Source organism: Pleurodeles waltl, chromosome 6 (genome assembly GCF_031143425.1).
Source record: "Pleurodeles waltl isolate 20211129_DDA chromosome 6, aPleWal1.hap1.20221129, whole genome shotgun sequence".
NCBI lineage: Eukaryota > Metazoa > Chordata > Amphibia > Caudata > Salamandridae > Pleurodeles > Pleurodeles waltl.
In genome coordinates this window covers 1610456631-1610476364 of record NC_090445.1, presented here as the reverse complement: position 1 = coordinate 1610476364, position 19734 = coordinate 1610456631, and the positions used below count along the sequence as shown (strand labels likewise).

General features: G+C 47.8%; 1 protein-coding gene across 2 annotated transcripts in view; it reads right to left on the bottom strand.

Moving 5' to 3' along the window:
• The window catches only part of LOC138301234 (collagen alpha-1(II) chain-like), a 1268735-nt gene that overhangs the window by 784525 nt on the left and 464476 nt on the right, over positions 1–19734 (bottom strand). For both annotated transcript variants that reach the window (XM_069241494.1, XM_069241495.1), the window contains exon 10: positions 393–512. In XM_069241494.1, coding sequence (XP_069097595.1) covers positions 393–512 — 120 coding nt within the window. The remainder of the gene's footprint in view (positions 1–392; positions 513–19734) is intronic.

Below are 19734 nucleotides of genomic sequence, written 5' to 3'. Positions count from 1 at the left end.
CATCTCAGCTTATATTGATCAAATCCCAGGGTGAAGAGAACTTAAACAGTGAAAGGCTGTATTTTCTTTTCAGAAATAGATAGAATCCCCTTTCACAATGAATGTGCATCTGCCGATAAAAAATTATACTTAAGCATCAAATACTGCATTTTCAGTACTTGTCACCCAGAAATGTATGATAACTTTGCACCCTGTTCAGTCCATTGCAGTTCCCTACAACCAATCAGTTGGCATCAACACTCCACCATGATTGTGTTACACATGCTGCATCTTGACCTCTGTCTGATCCTAAATGCTGCAAGTTTCATAGGTGCCACAAACTGTGAATCTGCTCAGAAAGTGACAATGACGTCCAGACCAAAAAATAATCAAATCTTACTCAACAGACTTACTGAGAATGCCAGCCAGTCTTCCTTAGTATTTCTCCAAATCACAATATTCGGTAGACCAGGAGGACCTGGGGGCCCAGGATTGCCAGTCTGGCCTGTACGTCCCATCACTCCTGGATAACCCTAGGAAGAAAAAAGGTTCTGTCAGGGAACTACAGAGATCTTCGACTTTTCTTTGGTCTGCTAAGCCATATGTGCTGCGAGCTGGACAGCAAGCTACAGTAGAATGTGTACTATGTTGTTTATAGGACGCGTGACTGAGTATAGCTGCTGTACAACCATATACTGTTGTTAGAAACCAATACCTAACACACTATTTAGGGATGTCTGTTATGTGAAGGGTGATTGGCATAATTTTGTTAAACCTTCTTACGCTACATGCACTTTAAAGCATGACACACTCTAAGCATAAATATGGGCAGAATCTTTCAAGTGTGAGGGTGTGATGATCCGTCCATCATGTAACCTTATGTTGCTTTGTGCCTGATGTAACAAACACTGTGGATAATATGGTTTCACATTGTACCAACTAAGGGGGTCATTCTGACCCTGTCGACGACCACGGAAGCACCACCAACAGGCTGGCGGTGCTTCCCAGCCCATTCTGACCGCAGCGTTAAAGCCGCGGTCAGAAAAGGGAATCCGGCGATTTTCCGCCGGATCTCCCCTGCATGGGCTGAATCTCCATGGCGGCGCTGCAAGCAGCGCCGCCATGGAGATTCCAACCCCCTTCCCGCCATCCTGTTCCTGGCGGTTTTTACCACCAGGAACAGGATGGCGGGAACGGGTGTCGTGGGGCCCCTGGGGGCCCCTGTACTGCCCATGCCTCTGGCATGGGCAGTGCAGGGGCCCCCTAACAGGGCCCAATAAGATTTTCACTGTCTGCATTGCAGACAGTGAAAATCGCGACGGGTGCAACTGCACTCGTCGCACCCCTGCAACTGAGCCGGCTCCATTCGGAGCCGGCTTCATTGTTGCAGGGTCTTTCCCGCTGGGCCGGCGGGTGCTCTTTTGGCGGTCTCCCGCCGGCCCAGAGGGAAAGCCAGAATGGCCTCCGCGGTCTTTTGACCGCGGAGCGGCCAAGTGGCGGTTTCCGCATGGCGGGCGGTGCCCGCCGCCCGCCAAGCTCAGAATGAGGCCCTAAGTGTTTTATACAGTTTCTATGTCAAATGTCTATGAATGGTAAAGGAAGGCATTTGATGCTAATCTGTGAGCAGTTTTAGTGTATATTTTCATAAATTTTACATTTTGATACTACATATATTGGAATAGTCTAAATAAACTTAAAGTTACTTACCTTCGGTAAAAATATTTTGGTTGAATAATCTTCCTGCAGAATCTTCACCCTTAAAATATTCACCTAGGGGTGACCTAAAAGAAGAAGGCTGATCATTGACAGGACATCTGGCTAAGTAACCCTTAACTGAAGCCACTGCCGTGCAAAAGACAATGTGAAATGCAGGAGGTCAGAAAGGTGTCCTTTAATGGATCCAAGACTACTGATCCACACCAATGCAAACATTTGTTACATCCTCTGCGAAATGGCTTTCATGGCAGGTTTCCTAGCAGCAAGGATGAAGTCTCCAGTGTCATTAGGTAGGGAAAATTACTCCAGCCAGTACTTCTCAATATCCAGGTTTGCGGCCACAGCATTTTGGGTATTGGGTGGAGGACCTGTGAATTCTACTGTGAATACAAGTTTAGCAAGTGCTGGATAGAAAGACATACCTGAATGCGGAGTGCCCAATTGGATGATTAGAATTAGCTGTTCCACACCCTTTAGTACCTTCTGCAGGACTTTCAGCAGAATCAGAATCAGTGGAAACCCATACACAAACATTGGAACTAGCTGAACCAAAAGAAGTCTCCCAGAGAACCATTCAAAGAGACTGGTGTGGCGCAAAACCAAGGGCACTGCTGCTCTTGGTGGATTAATCCAGAGTTGAATCCCCCAATCTGAAGAAGGTCATTTCCCATCACTTTGTGATCCTCCAGTGAAAGACGAATGAGCATGCTGCAAGATTCTGGCCGATGGTTACGCTCAAGAAAATTCAATTTTCCTGCATCTACTACCACAGGCGTCTGCATCCCAAGAAAAGGTCCATGACTTCACACCGCCCTGTCTGTTGATATATTGAAAGGTTGTGGTGTTGTACAACAGGATGGAGAAATGCCCTCATGGCAAGGTTGACTGCGTGCAGCTCCAGCATATTTATCTGCAGGCTCTGCTCTGTCATGGACCAAAGGGCCTGCTTCATCCTGTCACATTGATGGGTAGTCAGCCCAGTGAGGATGCATCCATGATCATGACAGCCTGTATCTGTAGAGGGCTGATAGATTGGCAGACCTGCACTCAAGCAGAAAAAGTGACTCCCTTGGTGTTGGAACAGGGTGGCCGAGGACACCACACTAGGGTCTCATCCACCATCTGGCATGTGGAAATCTTGGAATCATTGCACGAATAGCCATAATGTACTGAGAAGGAGAAAATGCCTTCATGTGATTCATGTCTAAAATCGCACCTATGAAAGACAGCTAGTGCTGCAGTAAAGTGGAACGTTTGAGCATTGATTGTACAGCCCAAGTAGCTGAGAATAATCATTGACAAGTTAAGATGTTACTTGACCAACAGCTGTGACTTCGCCTTCATCAGGCAGTCATCCAAGTATGTACATCGACCATCTCAGTGACACTGGCACAATTGTAAAGAAACCACAATGCACAATTTTGAGCCCAAACAATGTGCCACTGTTTTGTTAGACTTTTTTTTTTTTAATTAAACATAATTTTTCCTTGTCGTTTTTCATTTGGATTTACCATTACTTCAGTTCCAATGACACTGGACAACTACTTTGGACACAACCTTTTCTTATAGTATAATACATATCTATATATATCTATATCTGTATATATATATATATATATATATATACATCTATATATATACATACATCTATATATATATATATATATCAGGGTGTGTGAGGAGTTTGGGGATAGAAAGGAGTTTATAGGGTTCAGGGATGGGTGGGGTTTAGGGATGGAGAGTGTTTTTTAGGGATTAAGGATGGGTGTCACTTAGAACTGTAGATAGGTTTTTACAGTTCAGGGATGGGTGGTAGAGGTGAAGTTGGGTGTTTAGGCTTCAGGGATGGTTGGAGCAATGGCAGAAGGGAGAATTGGAAGATGAACATAGGCATCCTGAAGGCAAGCAGTGCCAATTAATGCCCCACTCACAGGGACAGCAGGACTTGACTCAGAAACAGCATTTTGAATGTGTTCGGTCAAATGACTAAGTTCAGAAAACGGAGATCCAGAAGAGGTCTTAGACCTCCATTATTCTTGGGGACAAAGATATAAAGGGAGTAAAATCCTGTGCTCCTTTTCTCTAGAGACCCCACTTCCATGATTCCTCTGGTCAGCAGAGATAGGACCTCAGTTTCTAGAATCAAGTTCGGAGTCAGAAATCACTTTTGGCCTTTATAGGATGGTTCAAAGGGACAGAAAAGTTAGGGTGCAACCTTGGGGAACCAGTGGTCTATCATGGTTGACCCTCAACAGGCGGAAAAGTGGGGGACCTCTAACAATGGCAATGTAATTGAGGGAGGCAGAGAGACATGGAGGCAGCAAATCTTACAGAGGAGGAAAAGACTGCATTTGCTCTTGCTGCTAATGGTGACCATTTGACTCATATAACACTAAGGTTTCTGAAACCTATGCACACTAGGAATAGTGTGAGATGTTTAAGGCTACAACTATCAGGGACCCACGTAAGGTGTAAAAGGAACTTTTGATCCTTTCAAAACCTCAAAAGGTAGCAGTACGTTGGCTGAGATGTCTGAACCAGCTAATAGGGGCTGTCTCTGCCAAGAATGCTTGGCTCTGATGGAGTCTATGAACTTCTCTATTGCTGATGAAACTGCCCCACAAGGGGGGCAAGGCCCGGTGAATTGACTGTCATCCTTTTGTTTTTGAAGAACTACAGCAAAAAGTTGGACTTTTGATCAAAGAACGACTAATCATCAGGAGGCATGTCTCCCAGACTTCCCAGGACATCTTTCAAAGTGCCAGCAGTATGCATTCTGGCATGTTCACATAATGTGAAGGCTGTGCCCTTAGGTCGGGCACACAGTATCTGCAGAATCCAAGCTGTACTTCAGAATCTGTGATGGGCCAGGCAAGCCATCATGGAAGAATTCAGAGAAGGCTCTTTGTTTGTATTCTGGGATGCTGACATCTGCCTGTTTTACCAATTTCAACAAGACATGAACATAGCTGCCCTGAAGATACATAGCATTCACTGTAAGAATAATAGGACAGCCACTCACAAACCTTCCAGCCATTGACATCCAGCTTTTCAGATTCTCTATTTACAGGGGTCATTGGAGCAGCAATGGGGTTCAATTACGAGAGGAGGCATGAACCACCACTCTCTCATGAGACAGATGTGAGGACAAGCATTTGAGGCCTCCCAAAGTTAGCCTATGGCGTCTGGTAATTTGTCTGTGGACTGCATGAGGAATAGGGGTACTCACAAGCAGCCAAGGCAAGTTTCAGTAGAACGTCATTAAATCTGAGTAAATGCTCTGCAACTGATGTAAGGTTTGTGTCAAAGGGAAGGTCAAATCTATAGTCTCTGCAGATTTACGAACCACTGTAGTAAAGAATACTTCATCGTCCAGTACCCCAGGAGGAGAAGGGGTGGTCAAGGTCACTATCATTTAGCTAAGATAAAGACCTTCAGTAGAGTAAGGAGGAAGTATATTATTGGCCGCTGAATCATTAGCTTCTGTGCACCATTAGCTATTATCAACCATGGCTATGGTGCCAGAGTCAGATCTAAGTATTATCTCCATTTAGGAAAATTGCTGGGTCCCAGAAAGAGACTTTTTCCCAGTTTAAGTTCGGGTCTTCTCTTTCCATTTAGGAAAATGTCTTGGTCATGGAAGTAGCTCATATTGCTGTCCAGTAAAAGTTTGGATCTTCTCTTGCACCACCCAATTTAAACCACCTTGCAGGATAGCACCGGTAACAAATCCAAACATGAAGCAGTGGTCTGCCATGGCCTGAGTCTGTGAAGCAGCATCCCCCTTCGGAGTGGCCTTAGGGAACCAGAACTGCCCTAATTATGTCCAACATGGACTGGGGGGAGGCCTCGTTCTAGGCACTGTTGGCTGATGGCACCACCTAGTGGCACTAGAAAACTACTGCTGGGAAAGGCTTTTACAGACCAATCTGACCCCTGGAGTTCATTCCTAAGGGAGGGGATCTGCAGGAAGAAATATCCATCAGAAAGATGTATGTAATGATAAACTGACTTCAATGGACCACATAAGGAGGCTATTGCAGAAATGCAACCATGTATAGCAGGCACTTTAGTACTCAACTGTTACACACAGGATGAGTTGCTGAGAACACTCTACTATAAACCAACACTGACAGTGTCATATTTAGAGAAGTATCCTGTATCCTCATCAGATGAACTGATGAATCCAAGCTGGTGCTCTGTTACAATACATTGGCAGTTGTGGTCTAGTTTGGTATGTGCTTTTTATGCATTGGTAGAATAGCGCTTTCAACTATGACAGTTGTGAGGCCAGTCTACATTGGCAGTAACATTCTAATCGAAGATGCTGTTCTTCCGCTTTGGCAGTGATTGATTCAGTCTGGTATAGTGTCTCTCCATCTTTAGTGGTGATTGGCTGACCTTGGCATAACCCCGCCTCACCTCTGGGAGCGATAACTTCTGCCTGCAATGGCAAAGACACTCTAATTTGGGATGCTGTATCTTCTTCTGACAGTATTGGATCCAGTCTGGTGTAGGGGTTTGCCATCACTGGCAGCGATTCCTGCAGTCTGGCCTAGAACCTTCTCAACTCTGGCTAAGCTAAGACCAGTCTGAAATATCTGTTTCACTATCACCTGCATTGATTGGTCTAGTCTACTGTACTGTTTCCTCAGCTCTGATAATGAGTATTTTCTGGCATAGTGTTCTCTCATCACTGTCAGTGACCATTTCAGTCTGTTATAGTGTTTCCTCGTCGCTTTCAGTAATTGTTCTAGTCTGGTAACATTTTTGTCATCATCCACAGTGACTGGGCTAACCTTCTATAGTGTGTCCCCATCTTTAGTAGAAATTTGTGTAGTCTGGCGTAGTGCTTCCCTGCATAGTGGTTGGTCTAGTCTGGTACAGCTTTCCTCAACTCCAGCAGTTACATATTCTTCCTGTTGGCAAAGCGTGGAGTAACTATGAATTGGGAGAGGACCTGGGTACCTATGAGTGCTGAATGGCTGCAAGGCATGGCGATCTTTAATGACTACATAGAAACATATGCTATGATGCAACCACCTAACTCTAGGCCAAAGGATATATGGAGCCTTTATAGAACCTTCTTGGTGCAACCCTGGGTGGACTTTAGCACCCAGGGGTGAAACAAGTTGCAATGCTTGCTATTTTTGTGGCGACATGTGGAACCTGCACAGTTATACGGTGTATCTTACTGAAGTTTGTGTACACCAAACAATGGGCATGTATGAGACCATAAGAACAGTGAGTAGAAACACTGCATAACATCCAAATATGAGACTTCATTCCAGCACTGATATGTTTATCTGGAGCTGGAGATGGTATGGTACGAGTGTTTCACTGTATGGTACTGATACTGTAACCTTATCCCTACATGATTATTGATACTGTTTACATATGCCTCTGTATGATGTGTTGAGTTTATAAATGAAAACGTGAATGATATAGTTTGATATGTGTCGCCATTTATGCAGTGGTCCTACTGGAGCTTTCCAGTGTATTTGGCACTGTAGGCCATGCATTTTTACCTGATTTGAAGGAAGTGGAACAGGAGGTGTTAGACTTTTCATTCTTGGCGTGGTCTCCCTTAACTTTTTGCCTCTGTTTCCCAGGTTGCTGATGTGTGCTGAACACTGTTGTTGCTGTTTTTGTTACTCTGGACACTTTACCACTGCTAACCGGTCCTAGAGTGCAAGTGCTCCTGTACAAAATGTGTGTGTAATTGGTTTATCCATGATTGGTGTATTTGATTCACTAGTAACTCCCTAGTAAAGTACACTAGAGGTGCCCAGGGCCTGTAAACCAAATGCTACTATTGGGCCTGCAGCACTGGTTGTGCCACCCACCTAAGTAGCTGTGTAATCATGTCTCTGACCTGCCACTGCAGTGTCTGTGTGTGCAGTTCTTAACTTTAAATTCGACTTGGCAAGTGTTCCCACTTGCCAGGCCTAAACCTTTCCTTTTCTTACATGTAAGGCACTCCTAAGGTATGCCCTAGGTAGCCCCAAGGGAGTGTGGTTAAGGTAGGACATATAGTAATGTGTTTTATATGTCCTGACAGCAGTGCTTTAAATGGAAAAATAGAAGTGCAGGTACTCTGTATTAGAGTACCTGCTTGTTTCTGAGAAGTGCCGGTACTCTCCAATTAAAAGTATTACGTTTGACTTGAGATGTGCCGGTACTCTCCCTCTCAAAATAAAAAAGTGCCGGTACTCAGTACCGGAGAGTACCGGCCCATTTAAAGCACTGCCTGACAGTGAAATAATGCTAAATTTGTTTTTCACTGTTGCAAGGCTTGTCCCTCTCATATATTATTATGGGGTCTACCTTTAAATATGATTAAAGTGTACATTCCCTTTGAGAGCGGATAGATATGTGGAGTTTGGGGTCTCCGAGCTCAGAATTTAAAAATACATCTCTTAGTAAAGTTGATTTTAAGATTGAGTGTTTGAAAATGCCACTTTTAGAAAGTGAGCATTTTCTTGCTTAAACCATTTCTGTGACTCTGCCTGTCTGTGGATTCCCTGTCTGGGTCAGTTTGACAGTTGGGCTGGTTGCACCTCTCACTAGACAGTGACACAAAGGTAGCTGGGGAGTAGTCTGCATTTCCTGATGAGCCATCTGTGCTAGGAGGGAGGGGAGGAGTGGTCACTCACACCTGAAAGGGCTGTGCCTGCCCTCACACAATGCAGTCTCTTACCCCCTGGTGTGTGTCTGGGGCCTGGCCTGGGCAAGGCAGGATTTCACAATCAAGAGAGATTTTCCTTTGAAGTATCAATCAATCAATCAAAAAATGTATAGAGCGCGTTACTCACCCGTGAGGGTCTCAAGGCGCTTGTTGGGGGGGGGGAGGTGAGGGGGTTACTGTTCGAACAACCATGTCTTGAGGTTTTTTCTGAACAGTAGGAGGTCTTCAGTCTTGGGGAGGTTGGTGGGGAGGGAGTTCCAGGTTGTGGGGGTGAGGTAAGAGAAGTCCCTGCCTCCTGTGGTGGTTCGTTGGATGCGGGGGACTGTAGCTAGTGCGAGGTTGGCTGATGGGAGGTTGCGGGTGAGAGTGTGGAAGTTCACTCTTTCATTGAGGTAGGTCGGGCCGGTGTTGTGGAGGGATTTGTGTGCGTGTATGAGGATCTTGAAAGTGATTCTCTTGTCTATGGGGAGCCAGTGAAGGGATTTGAGGTGTGGTGACATTCGTTCGTTGTGGGGAGGCCAAGGATGAGGCGTGCAGCTGTGTTCTGGATTCTCTGGAGTTAGCGTTTGAGTGTGGTGCCGGCGTAGAGGGCGTTACCGTAGTCTAGTCTGCTGCTGATGAGTGCATGGGTGTAGGAAGTTGGCTCTGTATGTGCTATTTCAAAGTAAGGAATAGCATGCACAGAGTCCAAGGGTTCCCCTTAGAGGTAAAATAGTGGTAAAAATAGATAATACTAATGCTCTATTTTGTGGTAGTGTGGTCGAGCAGTAGGCTTATCCAAGGAGTAGTGTTAAGCATTTGTTGTACATACACATAGACAATAAATGAGGTACACACACTCAGAGACAAATCCAGCCAATAGGTTTTTATATAGAAAAATATCTTTTCTTAGTTTATTTTAAGAACCACAGGTTCAAATTCTACATGTAATAGCTCATTCGAAAGGTATTGCAGGTAAGTACTTTAGGAACTTCAAATCATCAAAATTGCATGTATACTTTTCAAGTTATTCACAAATAGCTGTTTTAAAAGTGGACACAGTGCAATTTTCACAGTTCCTAGGGGAGGTAAGTATTTGTTAGTTTTACCAGGTAAGTAAGACACTTACAGGGTTCAGTTCTTGGTCCGAGGTAGCCCACCGTTGGGGGTTCAGAGCAACCCCAAAGTCACCACACCAGCAGCTCAGGGCCGGTCAGGTGCAGAGTTCAAAGTGGTGCCCAAAACACATAGGCTAGAATGGAGAGAAGGGGGTGCCCCGGTTCCGGTCTGCTTGCAGGTAAGTACCCGCGTCTTCGGAGGGCAGACCAGGGGGGTTTTGTAGGGCACCGGGGGGGACACAAGCCCACACAGAAATTTCACCCTCAGCAGCGCGGGGGCGGCCGGGTGCAGTGTAGAAACAAGCGTCGGGTTTGTAATGGAAGTCAATGGGAGATCTAGGGATCTCTTCAGCGCTGCAGGCAGGCAAGGGGGGGGTTCCTCGGGGAAACCTCCACTTGGGCAAGGGAGAGGGACTCCTGGGGGTCACTCCTCCAGTGAAAGTCCGGTCCTTCAGGTCCTGGGGGCTGCGGGTGCAGGGTCTCTCCCAGGTGTCGGGACTTTGGATTCAAAAGAGTCGCGGTCAGGGGAAGCCTCGGGATTCCCTCTGCAGGCGGCGCTGTGGGGGCTCAGGGGGGACAGGTTTTTGTACTCACAGTCTTAGAGTAGTCCTGGGGTCCCTCCTGAGGTGTTGGGTCGCCACCAGCCGAGTCGGGGTCGCCGGGTGCAGTGTTGCAAGTCTCACGCCTTTTGCGGGGAGCTTGCAGGGTTCTTTAAAGCTGCTGGAAACAAAGTTGCAGCCTTTCTTGGAGCAGGTCCGCTGTCCTCGGGAGTTTCTTGTCTTTTCGAAGCAGGGGCAGTCCTCAGAGGATGTCGAGGTCGCTGGTCCCTTTGGAAGGCGTCGCTGGAGCAGGATCTTTGGAAGGCAGGAGACAGGCCGGTGAGTTTCTGGAGCCAAGGCAGTAGTCGTCTTCTGGTCTTCCTCTGCAGGGGTTTTCAGCTAGGCAGTCCTTCTTCTTGTAGTTGCAGGAATCTAATTTTCTAGGGTTCAGGGTAGCCCTTAAATACTAAATTTAAGGGCGTGTTTAGGTCTGGGGGGTTAGTAGCCAATGGCTACTAGCCCTGAGGGTGGGTACACCCTCTTTGTGCCTCCTCCCAAGGGGAGGGGGTCACATTCCTAACCCTATTGGGGGAATCCTCCATCTGCAAGATGGAGGATTTCTAAAAGTTAGAGTCACCTCAGCTCAGGACACCTTAGGGGCTGTCCTGACTGGTCAGTGACTCCTCCTTGTTTTTCTCATTATCTTCTCCGGCCTTGCCGCCAAAAAGTGGGGCCTGGCCGGAGGGGGCGGGCAACTCCACTAGCTGGAGTGTCCTGCTGGGTTGGCACAAAGGAGGTGAGCCTTTGAGGCTCACCGCCAGGTGTGACAATTCCTGCCTGGGGGAGGTGTTAGCATCTCCACCCAGTGCAGGCTTTGTTACTGGCCTCAGAGTGACAAAGGCACTCTCCCCATGGGGCCAGCAACATGTCTCGGTTTGTGGCAGGCTGCTAAAACTAGTCAGCCTACACAGATAGTCGGTTAAGTTTCAGGGGGCACCTCTAAGGTGCCCTCTGTGGTGTATTTTACAATAAAATGTACACTGGCATCAGTGTGCATTTATTGTGCTAAGAAGTTTGATACCAAACTTCCCAGTTTTCAGTGTAGCCATTATGGTGCTGTGGAGTTCGTGTTTGACAGACTCCCAGACCATATACTCTTATGGCTACCCTGCACTTACAATGTCTAAGGTTTTGTTTAGACACTGTAGGGGTACCATGCTCATGCACTGGTACCCTCACCTATGGTATAGTGCACCCTGCCTTAGGGCTGTAAGGCCTGCTAGAGGGGTGTCTTACCTATACTGCATAGGCAGTGAGAGGCTGGCATGGCACCCTGAGGGGAGTGCCATGTCGACTTACTCGTTTTGTCCTCACTAGCACACACAAGCTGGCAAGCAGTGTGTCTGTGCTGAGTGAGAGGTCTCCAGGGTGGCATAAGACATGCTGCAGCCCTTAGAGACCTTCCTTGGCATCAGGGCCCTTGGTACTAGAAGTACCAGTTACAAGGGACTTATCTGGATGCCAGGGTCTGCCAATTGTGGATACAAAAGTACAGGTTAGGGAAAGAACACTGGTGCTGGGGCCTGGTTAGCAGGCCTCAGCACACTTTCAATTGTAAACATAGCATCAGCAAAGGCAAAAAGTCAGGGGGCAACCATGCCAAGGAGGCATTTCCTTACACAACCCCCCCCCAAACGAAAGAGGATGAGACTAACCTTTCCCAAGAGAGTCTTCATTTTCTAAGTGGAAGAACCTGGAAAGGCCATCTGCATTGGCATGGGCAGTCCCAGGTCTGTGTTCCACTATAAAGTCCATTCCCTGTAGGGAGATGGACCACCTCAACAGTTTAGGATTTTCACCTTTCATTTGCATCAGCCATTTGAGAGGTCTGTGGTCAGTTTGAACTAGGAAGTGAGTCCCAAAGAGGTATGGTCTCAGCTTCTTCAGGGACCAAACCACAGCAAAGGCCTCCCTCTCAATGGCACTCCAACGCTGCTCCCTGGGGAGTAACCTCCTGCTAATGAAAGCAACAGGCTGGTCAAGGCCATCATCATTTGTTTGGGACAAAACTGCCCCTATCCCATGTTCAGAGGCATCAGTCTGCACAATGAACTGCTTAGAATAATCTGGAGCTTTGAGAACTGGTGCTGAGCACATTGCTTGTTTCAGGGTGTCAAAGGCCTGTTGGCAGTCCACAGTCCAGTTCACTTTCTTGGGCATTTTCTTGGAGGTGAGCTCAGTGAGGGCTGTCACAATGGATCCATATCCCTTCACAAACCTCCTGTAGTACCCAGTCAAGCCAAGGAATGCCCTGACTTGAGTCTGGGTTTTTGGAGCTACCCAGTCCAGAATGGTCTGGATCTTGGGTTGGAGTGGCTGAACTTGGCCTCCACCTACAAGGTGGCCCAAGTAAACCACAGTTCCCTGCCCTATCTGGCATTTGGATGCCTTGATAGAGAGGCCTGCAGATTGCAGAGCCTTCAAAACCTTCTTCAGGTGGACCAGGTGATCCTGCCAGGTGGAGCTAAAGACAGCAATATCATCAAGATAAGCTGTGCTAAAGGACTCCAAGCCAGCAAGGACTTGATTCACCAACCTTTGGAAGGTGGCAGGGGCATTCTTTAAACCAAAGGGCATAACAGTAAACTGATAATGCCCATCAGGTGTGGAGAATGCTGTCTTTTCTTTTGCTCCAGGTGCCATTTTGATTTGCCAGTACCCTGCTGTCAAGTCAAAGGTACTTAGAAATTTGGCAGCACCTAACTTATCAATGAGCTCATCAGCTCTTGGAATTGGATGGGCATCTGTCTTGGTGACAGAGTTGAGCCCTCTGTAGTCCACACAAAACCTCATCTCTTTCTTTCCATCTTTGGTGTGAGGTTTGGGGACTAAGACCACTGGGCTAGCCCAGGGGCTGTCAGAGCGCTCAATCACTCCCAATTCCAGCATCTTGTGGACTTCCATCTTGAAGCTTTCCTTAACATGGTCAGACTGTCTGAAGATTTTGTTCTTGACAGGCATGCTGTCTCCTGTGTCCACATCATGGGTACACAGGTGTGTCTGACCAGGGGTTAGGGAGAAAAGCTCAGGAAACTGTTGTAGGACTCTCCTACAATCAGCCTGCTGTTGGCCAGAGAGGGTGTCTGAGTAGATCACTCCATCTACTGTGCCATCTTTTGGGTCTGATGACAGAAGATCAGGGAGAGGTTCACTCTCTGCCTCCTGATCCTCATCTGTTACCATTAACAGATTCACATCAGCCCTGTCATGGAAGAGCTTAAGGCGGTTCACATGGATCACCCTCTTGGGGCTCCTGCTTGTGCCCAGGTCCACCAGGTAGGTGACCTGACTCTTCCTCTCTAGCACTGGGTAAGGGCCACTCCATTTGTCCTGGAGTGCCCTGGGAGCCACAGGCTCCAGAACCCAGACTTTCTGCCCTGGTTGGAACTCAACCAGTGCAGCCTTTTGGTCATACCAAAACTTCTGGAGTTGTTGGCTGGCCTCAAGGTTTTTGGTTGCCTTTTCCATGTACTCTGCCATTCTAGAGCGAAGGCCAAGTACATAGTCCACTATGTCCTGTTTAGGCTCATGGAGAGGTCTCTCCCAGCCTTCTTTAACAAGGGCAAGTGGTCCCCTTACAGGATGACCAAACAGAAGTTCAAAGGGTGAGAACCCTACTCCCTTCTGTGGTACCTCCCTGTAAGCGAAAAGCAGACATGGCAGGAGGACATCCCATCTCCTTTTGAGTTTTTCTGGGAGCCCCATGATCATGCCCTTTAATGTCTTGTTGAATCTCTCAACTAAGCCATTAGTTTGTGGATGGTAAGGTGTAGTGAATTTATAAGTCACTCCACACTCATTCCACATGTGCTTTAGGTATGCTGACATGAAGTTGGTACCTCTGTCAGATACCACCTCCTTAGGGAAACCCACTCTGGTAAAGATACCAATGAGGGCCTTGGCTACTGCAGGGGCAGTAGTCGACCTAAGGGGAATAGCTTCAGGATACCTGGTAGCATGATCCACTACTACCAGGATATACATATTTCCTGAGGCTGTGGGAGGTTCCAGTGGACCAACGATGTCCACACCCACTCTTTCAAAGGGCACCCCCACCACTGGAAGTGGAATGAGGGGGGCCTTTGGATGCCCACCTGTCTTACCACTGGCTTGACAGGTGGGGCAGGAGAGGCAAAACTCCTTAACCATGTTGGACATATTGGGCCAGTAGAAGTGGTTGACTAACCTCTCCCACGTCTTGGTTTGTCCCAAATGTCCAGCAAGGGGAATGTCATGGGCCAAGGTTAGGATGAACTCTCTGAACAGCTGAGGCACTACCACTCTCCTAGTGGCACCAGGTTTGGGGTCTCTGGCCTCAGTGTACAGGAGCCCATCTTCCCAATAGACCCTATGTGTTCCATTTTTCTTGCCTTTGGACTCTTCAGCAGCTTGCTGCCTAAGGCCTTCAAGAGAGGGACAGGTTTCTTGTCCCTTACACAGCTCTTCCCTTGAGGGTCCCCCTGGGCCTAAGAGCTCAACCTGATAAGGTTCAAGCTCCAAAGGCTCAGTTCCCTCAGAGGGCAGAACTTCTTCCTGAGAAGAGAGGTTCCCTTTCTTTTGCTGTGTTGCAGTTGGTTTCCCAACTGACTTTCCTGTTCTCTTGGTAGGCTGGGCCATTTTTCCAGACTCCAGCTCTACTTTTTCACCCTGTGCCTTGCACTGTGCTCTTGTTTTCACACACACCAGTTCAGGGATACCCAGCATTGCTGCATGGGTTTTTAGCTCTACCTCAGCCCATGCTGAGGACTCCAGGTCATTTCCAAGCAGACAGTCCACTGGGATATTTGAGGAGACCACCACCTGTTTCAGGCCATTGACCCCTCCCCATTCTAAAGTAACCATTGCCATGGGATGTACTTTTCTCTGATTGTCAGCGTTGGTGACTGTGTAAGTTTTTCCAGTCAGGTATTGGCCAGGGGAAACCAGTTTCTCTGTCACCATGGTGACACTGGCACCTGTATCCCTCAGGCCCTCTATTCTAGTCCCATTAATTAAGAGTTGCTGTCTGTATTTCTGCATGTTAGGCGGCCAGACAGCTAGTGTGGCTAAATCCACCCCACCCTCAGAAACTAGAGTAGCTTCAGTGTGGACCCTGATTTGCTCTGGGCACACTGTTGATCCCACTTGGAGACTAGCCATACCAGTGTTACCTGGATGGGAGTTTGGAGTGGAACCTTTCTTGGGACAGGCCTTGTCTCCAGTTTGGTGTCCATGCTGTTTACAGCTATGACACCAGGCCTTTTTGGGATCAAAGTTTTTACCCTTGTACCCATTGTTTTGTGAAGAGGCTCTGGGCCCACCCTCCTGTGCAGGTTTTTGGGGGCCTGTAGAAGACTCTTTACTATTTTTAGTTTTGGTTGTCTCATCACCCTTCTGCTGGGGAGTCTTTGTGACCCCTTTCTTTTGGTCACCCCCTGTTGAAGTCTTGGACACCCTTGTCTTGACCCAATGGTCCGCCTTCTTTCCCAATTCTTGGGGAGAAATTGGTCCTAGGTCTACCAGATGCTGATGCAGTTTATCATTGAAACAATTACTTAACAGGTGTTCTTTCACAAATAAATTGTACAGCCCATCATAATTACTTACACCACTGCCTTGAATCCAACCATCTAGTGTTTTCACTGAGTAGTCAACAAAGTCAACCCAGGTCTGGCTCGAGGATTTTTGAGCCCCCCTGAACCTAATCCTGTACTCCTCAGTGGAGAATCCAAAGCCCTCAATCAGGGTACCCTTCATGAGGTCATAAGATTCTGCATCTTGTCCAGAGAGTGTGAGGAGTCTATCCCTACACTTTCCTGTGAACATTTCCCAAAGGAGAGCACCCCAGTGAGATCTGTTCACTTTTCTGGTTACACAAGCCCTCTCAAAAGCTGTGAACCATTTGGTGATGTCATCACCATCTTCATATTTAGTTACAATCCCTTTGGGGATTTTCAACATGTCAGGAGAATCTCTGACCCTATTTATGTTGCTGCCACCATTGATGGGTCCTAGGCCCATCTCTTGTCTTTCCCTCTCTATGGCTAGGATCTGTCTTTCCAAAGCCAATCTTTTGGCCATCCTGGCTAACTGGATGTCCTCTTCACTGGAGTTATCCTCAGTGATTTCAGAGTTGTTGGTCCCTCCTGTGAGGGAACCAGCATCTCTGACTATTATTTGTGGAGTCAGGGCTTGAGAAGCCCTGCTCTCCCTAAGTAGGACTGGAGGGGGGGAATTTCCCTCCAAGTCACTATCTTCATCCTCTGAGTTGCCATCCTCAGAGGGGTTGGCCTTTTCAAACTCTGCCAAAAGCTCCTGGAGCTGTACTTTGGTAGGTTTGGGGCCCATTGCTATTTTCTTTAGTTTACAGAGTGACCTTAGCTCTCTCATCTGTAGATGGAGGTAAGGTGTGGTGTCGAGTTCCACCACATTCACATCTGTGCTAGACATTATGCTTCTAAAAGTTGGAATACTTTTTAAGAAACTAAAACTGGTTCTAGAATCTAATTCAAACTTTTAACAAACTTTTAAACTCTAAAAGAAATGCTAAACAGGATCTAACACAAGGCCCTAGCAGGTCTTTTAAGAATTTAGAAAACTTTTCAAATTGCAAAAATCAATTTCTAATGACGATTTTGGAATTTGTCGTGTGATCAGGTATTGGCTGAGTAGTCCAGCAAATGCAAAGTCTTGTACCCCACCGCTGATCCACCAATGTAGGAAGTTGGCTCTGTATGTGCTATTTCAAAGTAAGGAATAGCATGCACAGAGTCCAAGGGTTCCCCTTAGAGGTAAAATAGTGGTAAAAATAGATAATACTAATGCTCTATTTTGTGGTAGTGTGGTCGAGCAGTAGGCTTATCCAAGGAGTAGTGTTAAGCATTTGTTGTACATACACATAGACAATAAATGAGGTACACACACTCAGAGACAAATCCAGCCAATAGGTTTTTATATAGAAAAATATCTTTTCTTAGTTTATTTTAAGAACCACAGGTTCAAATTCTACATGTAATAGCTCATTCGAAAGGTATTGCAGGTAAGTACTTTAGGAACTTCAAATCATCAAAATTGCATGTATACTTTTCAAGTTATTCACAAATAGCTGTTTTAAAAGTGGACACTTAGTGCAATTTTCACAGTTCCTAGGGGAGGTAAGTATTTGTTAGTTTTACCAGGTAAGTAAGACACTTACAGGGTTCAGTTCTTGGTCCGAGGTAGCCCACCGTTGGGGGTTCAGAGCAACCCCAAAGTCACCACACCAGCAGCTCAGGGCCGGTCAGGTGCAGAGTTCAAAGTGGTGCCCAAAACACATAGGCTAGAATGGAGAGAAGGGGGTGCCCCGGTTCCGGTCTGCTTGCAGGTAAGTACCCGCGTCTTCGGAGGGCAGACCAGGGGGGTTTTGTAGGGCACCGGGGGGGACACAAGCCCACACAGAAATTTCACCCTCAGCAGCGCGGGGGCGGCCGGGTGCAGTGTAGAAACAAGCGTCGGGTTTGTAATGGAAGTCAATGGGAGATCTAGGGATCTCTTCAGCGCTGCAGGCAGGCAAGGGGGGGGTTCCTCGGGGAAACCTCCACTTGGGCAAGGGAGAGGGACTCCTGGGGGTCACTCCTCCAGTGAAAGTCCGGTCCTTCAGGTCCTGGGGGCTGCGGGTGCAGGGTCTCTCCCAGGTGTCGGGACTTTGGATTCAAAAGAGTCGCGGTCAGGGGAAGCCTCGGGATTCCCTCTGCAGGCGGCGCTGTGGGGGCTCAGGGGGGACAGGTTTTTGTACTCACAGTCTTAGAGTAGTCCTGGGGTCCCTCCTGAGGTGTTGGGTCGCCACCAGCCGAGTCGGGGTCGCCGGGTGCAGTGTTGCAAGTCTCACGCCTTTTGCGGGGAGCTTGCAGGGTTCTTTAAAGCTGCTGGAAACAAAGTTGCAGCCTTTCTTGGAGCAGGTCCGCTGTCCTCGGGAGTTTCTTGTCTTTTCGAAGCAGGGGCAGTCCTCAGAGGATGTCGAGGTCGCTGGTCCCTTTGGAAGGCGTCGCTGGAGCAGGATCTTTGGAAGGCAGGAGACAGGCCGGTGAGTTTCTGGAGCCAAGGCAGTAGTCGTCTTCTGGTCTTCCTCTGCAGGGGTTTTCAGCTAGGCAGTCCTTCTTCTTGTAGTTGCAGGAATCTAATTTTCTAGGGTTCAGGGTAGCCCTTAAATACTAAATTTAAGGGCGTGTTTAGGTCTGGGGGGTTAGTAGCCAATGGCTACTAGCCCTGAGGGTGGGTACACCCTCTTTGTGCCTCCTCCCAAGGGGAGGGGGTCACATTCCTAACCCTATTGGGGGAATCCTCCATCTGCAAGATGGAGGATTTCTAAAAGTTAGAGTCACCTCAGCTCAGGACACCTTAGGGGCTGTCCTGACTGGTCAGTGACTCCTCCTTGTTTTTCTCATTATCTTCTCCGGCCTTGCCGCCAAAAAGTGGGGCCTGGCCGGAGGGGGCGGGCAACTCCACTAGCTGGAGTGTCCTGCTGGGTTGGCACAAAGGAGGTGAGCCTTTGAGGCTCACCGCCAGGTGTGACAATTCCTGCCTGGGGGAGGTGTTAGCATCTCCACCCAGTGCAGGCTTTGTTACTGGCCTCAGAGTGACAAAGGCACTCTCCCCATGGGGCCAGCAACATGTCTCGGTTTGTGGCAGGCTGCTAAAACTAGTCAGCCTACACAGATAGTCGGTTAAGTTTCAGGGGGCACCTCTAAGGTGCCCTCTGTGGTGTATTTTACAATAAAATGTACACTGGCATCAGTGTGCATTTATTGTGCTGAGAAGTTTGATACCAAACTTCCCAGTTTTCAGTGTAGCCATTATGGTGCTGTGGAGTTCGTGTTTGACAGACTCCCAGACCATATACTCTTATGGCTACCCTGCACTTACAATGTCTAAGGTTTTGTTTAGACACTGTAGGGGTACCATGCTCATGCACTGGTACCCTCACCTATGGTATAGTGCACCCTGCCTTAGGGCTGTAAGGCCTGCTAGAGGGGTGTCTTACCTATACTGCATAGGCAGTGAGAGGCTGGCATGGCACCCTGAGGGGAGTGCCATGTCGACTTACTCGTTTTGTCCTCACTAGCACACACAAGCTGGCAAGCAGTGTGTCTGTGCTGAGTGAGAGGTCTCCAGGGTGGCATAAGACATGCTGCAGCCCTTAGAGACCTTCCTTGGCATCAGGGCCCTTGGTACTAGAAGTACCAGTTACAAGGGACTTATCTGGATGCCAGGGTCTGCCAATTGTGGATACAAAAGTACAGGTTAGGGAAAGAACACTGGTGCTGGGGCCTGGTTAGCAGGCCTCAGCACACTTTCAATTGTAAACATAGCATCAGCAAAGGCAAAAAGTCAGGGGGCAACCATGCCAAGGAGGCATTTCCTTACACAGGGTGACTGTCTTCCTGGTCTCTGGGGGAATCCATTTGAAGGATTTGTTTTTAGAGTGCGGAGTGTGTGGAAGCGGGAGGAGGTTAGTGCATTGATTTGCTGTGTCATGGAGAGGGAGGGGTCCAGGATGATGCCGAGGTTGTGTGCGTGGTTTGCGGGGGTGAGTGCGGGGCCTAGGGCGGTGGGCCACCAGGAGTCGTCCCACATGGTTTTGTTGGGGCTGAAGATGATGATCTTGTTTTTTTTGGAGTTAAGCTTGAGGTGGTTAGTT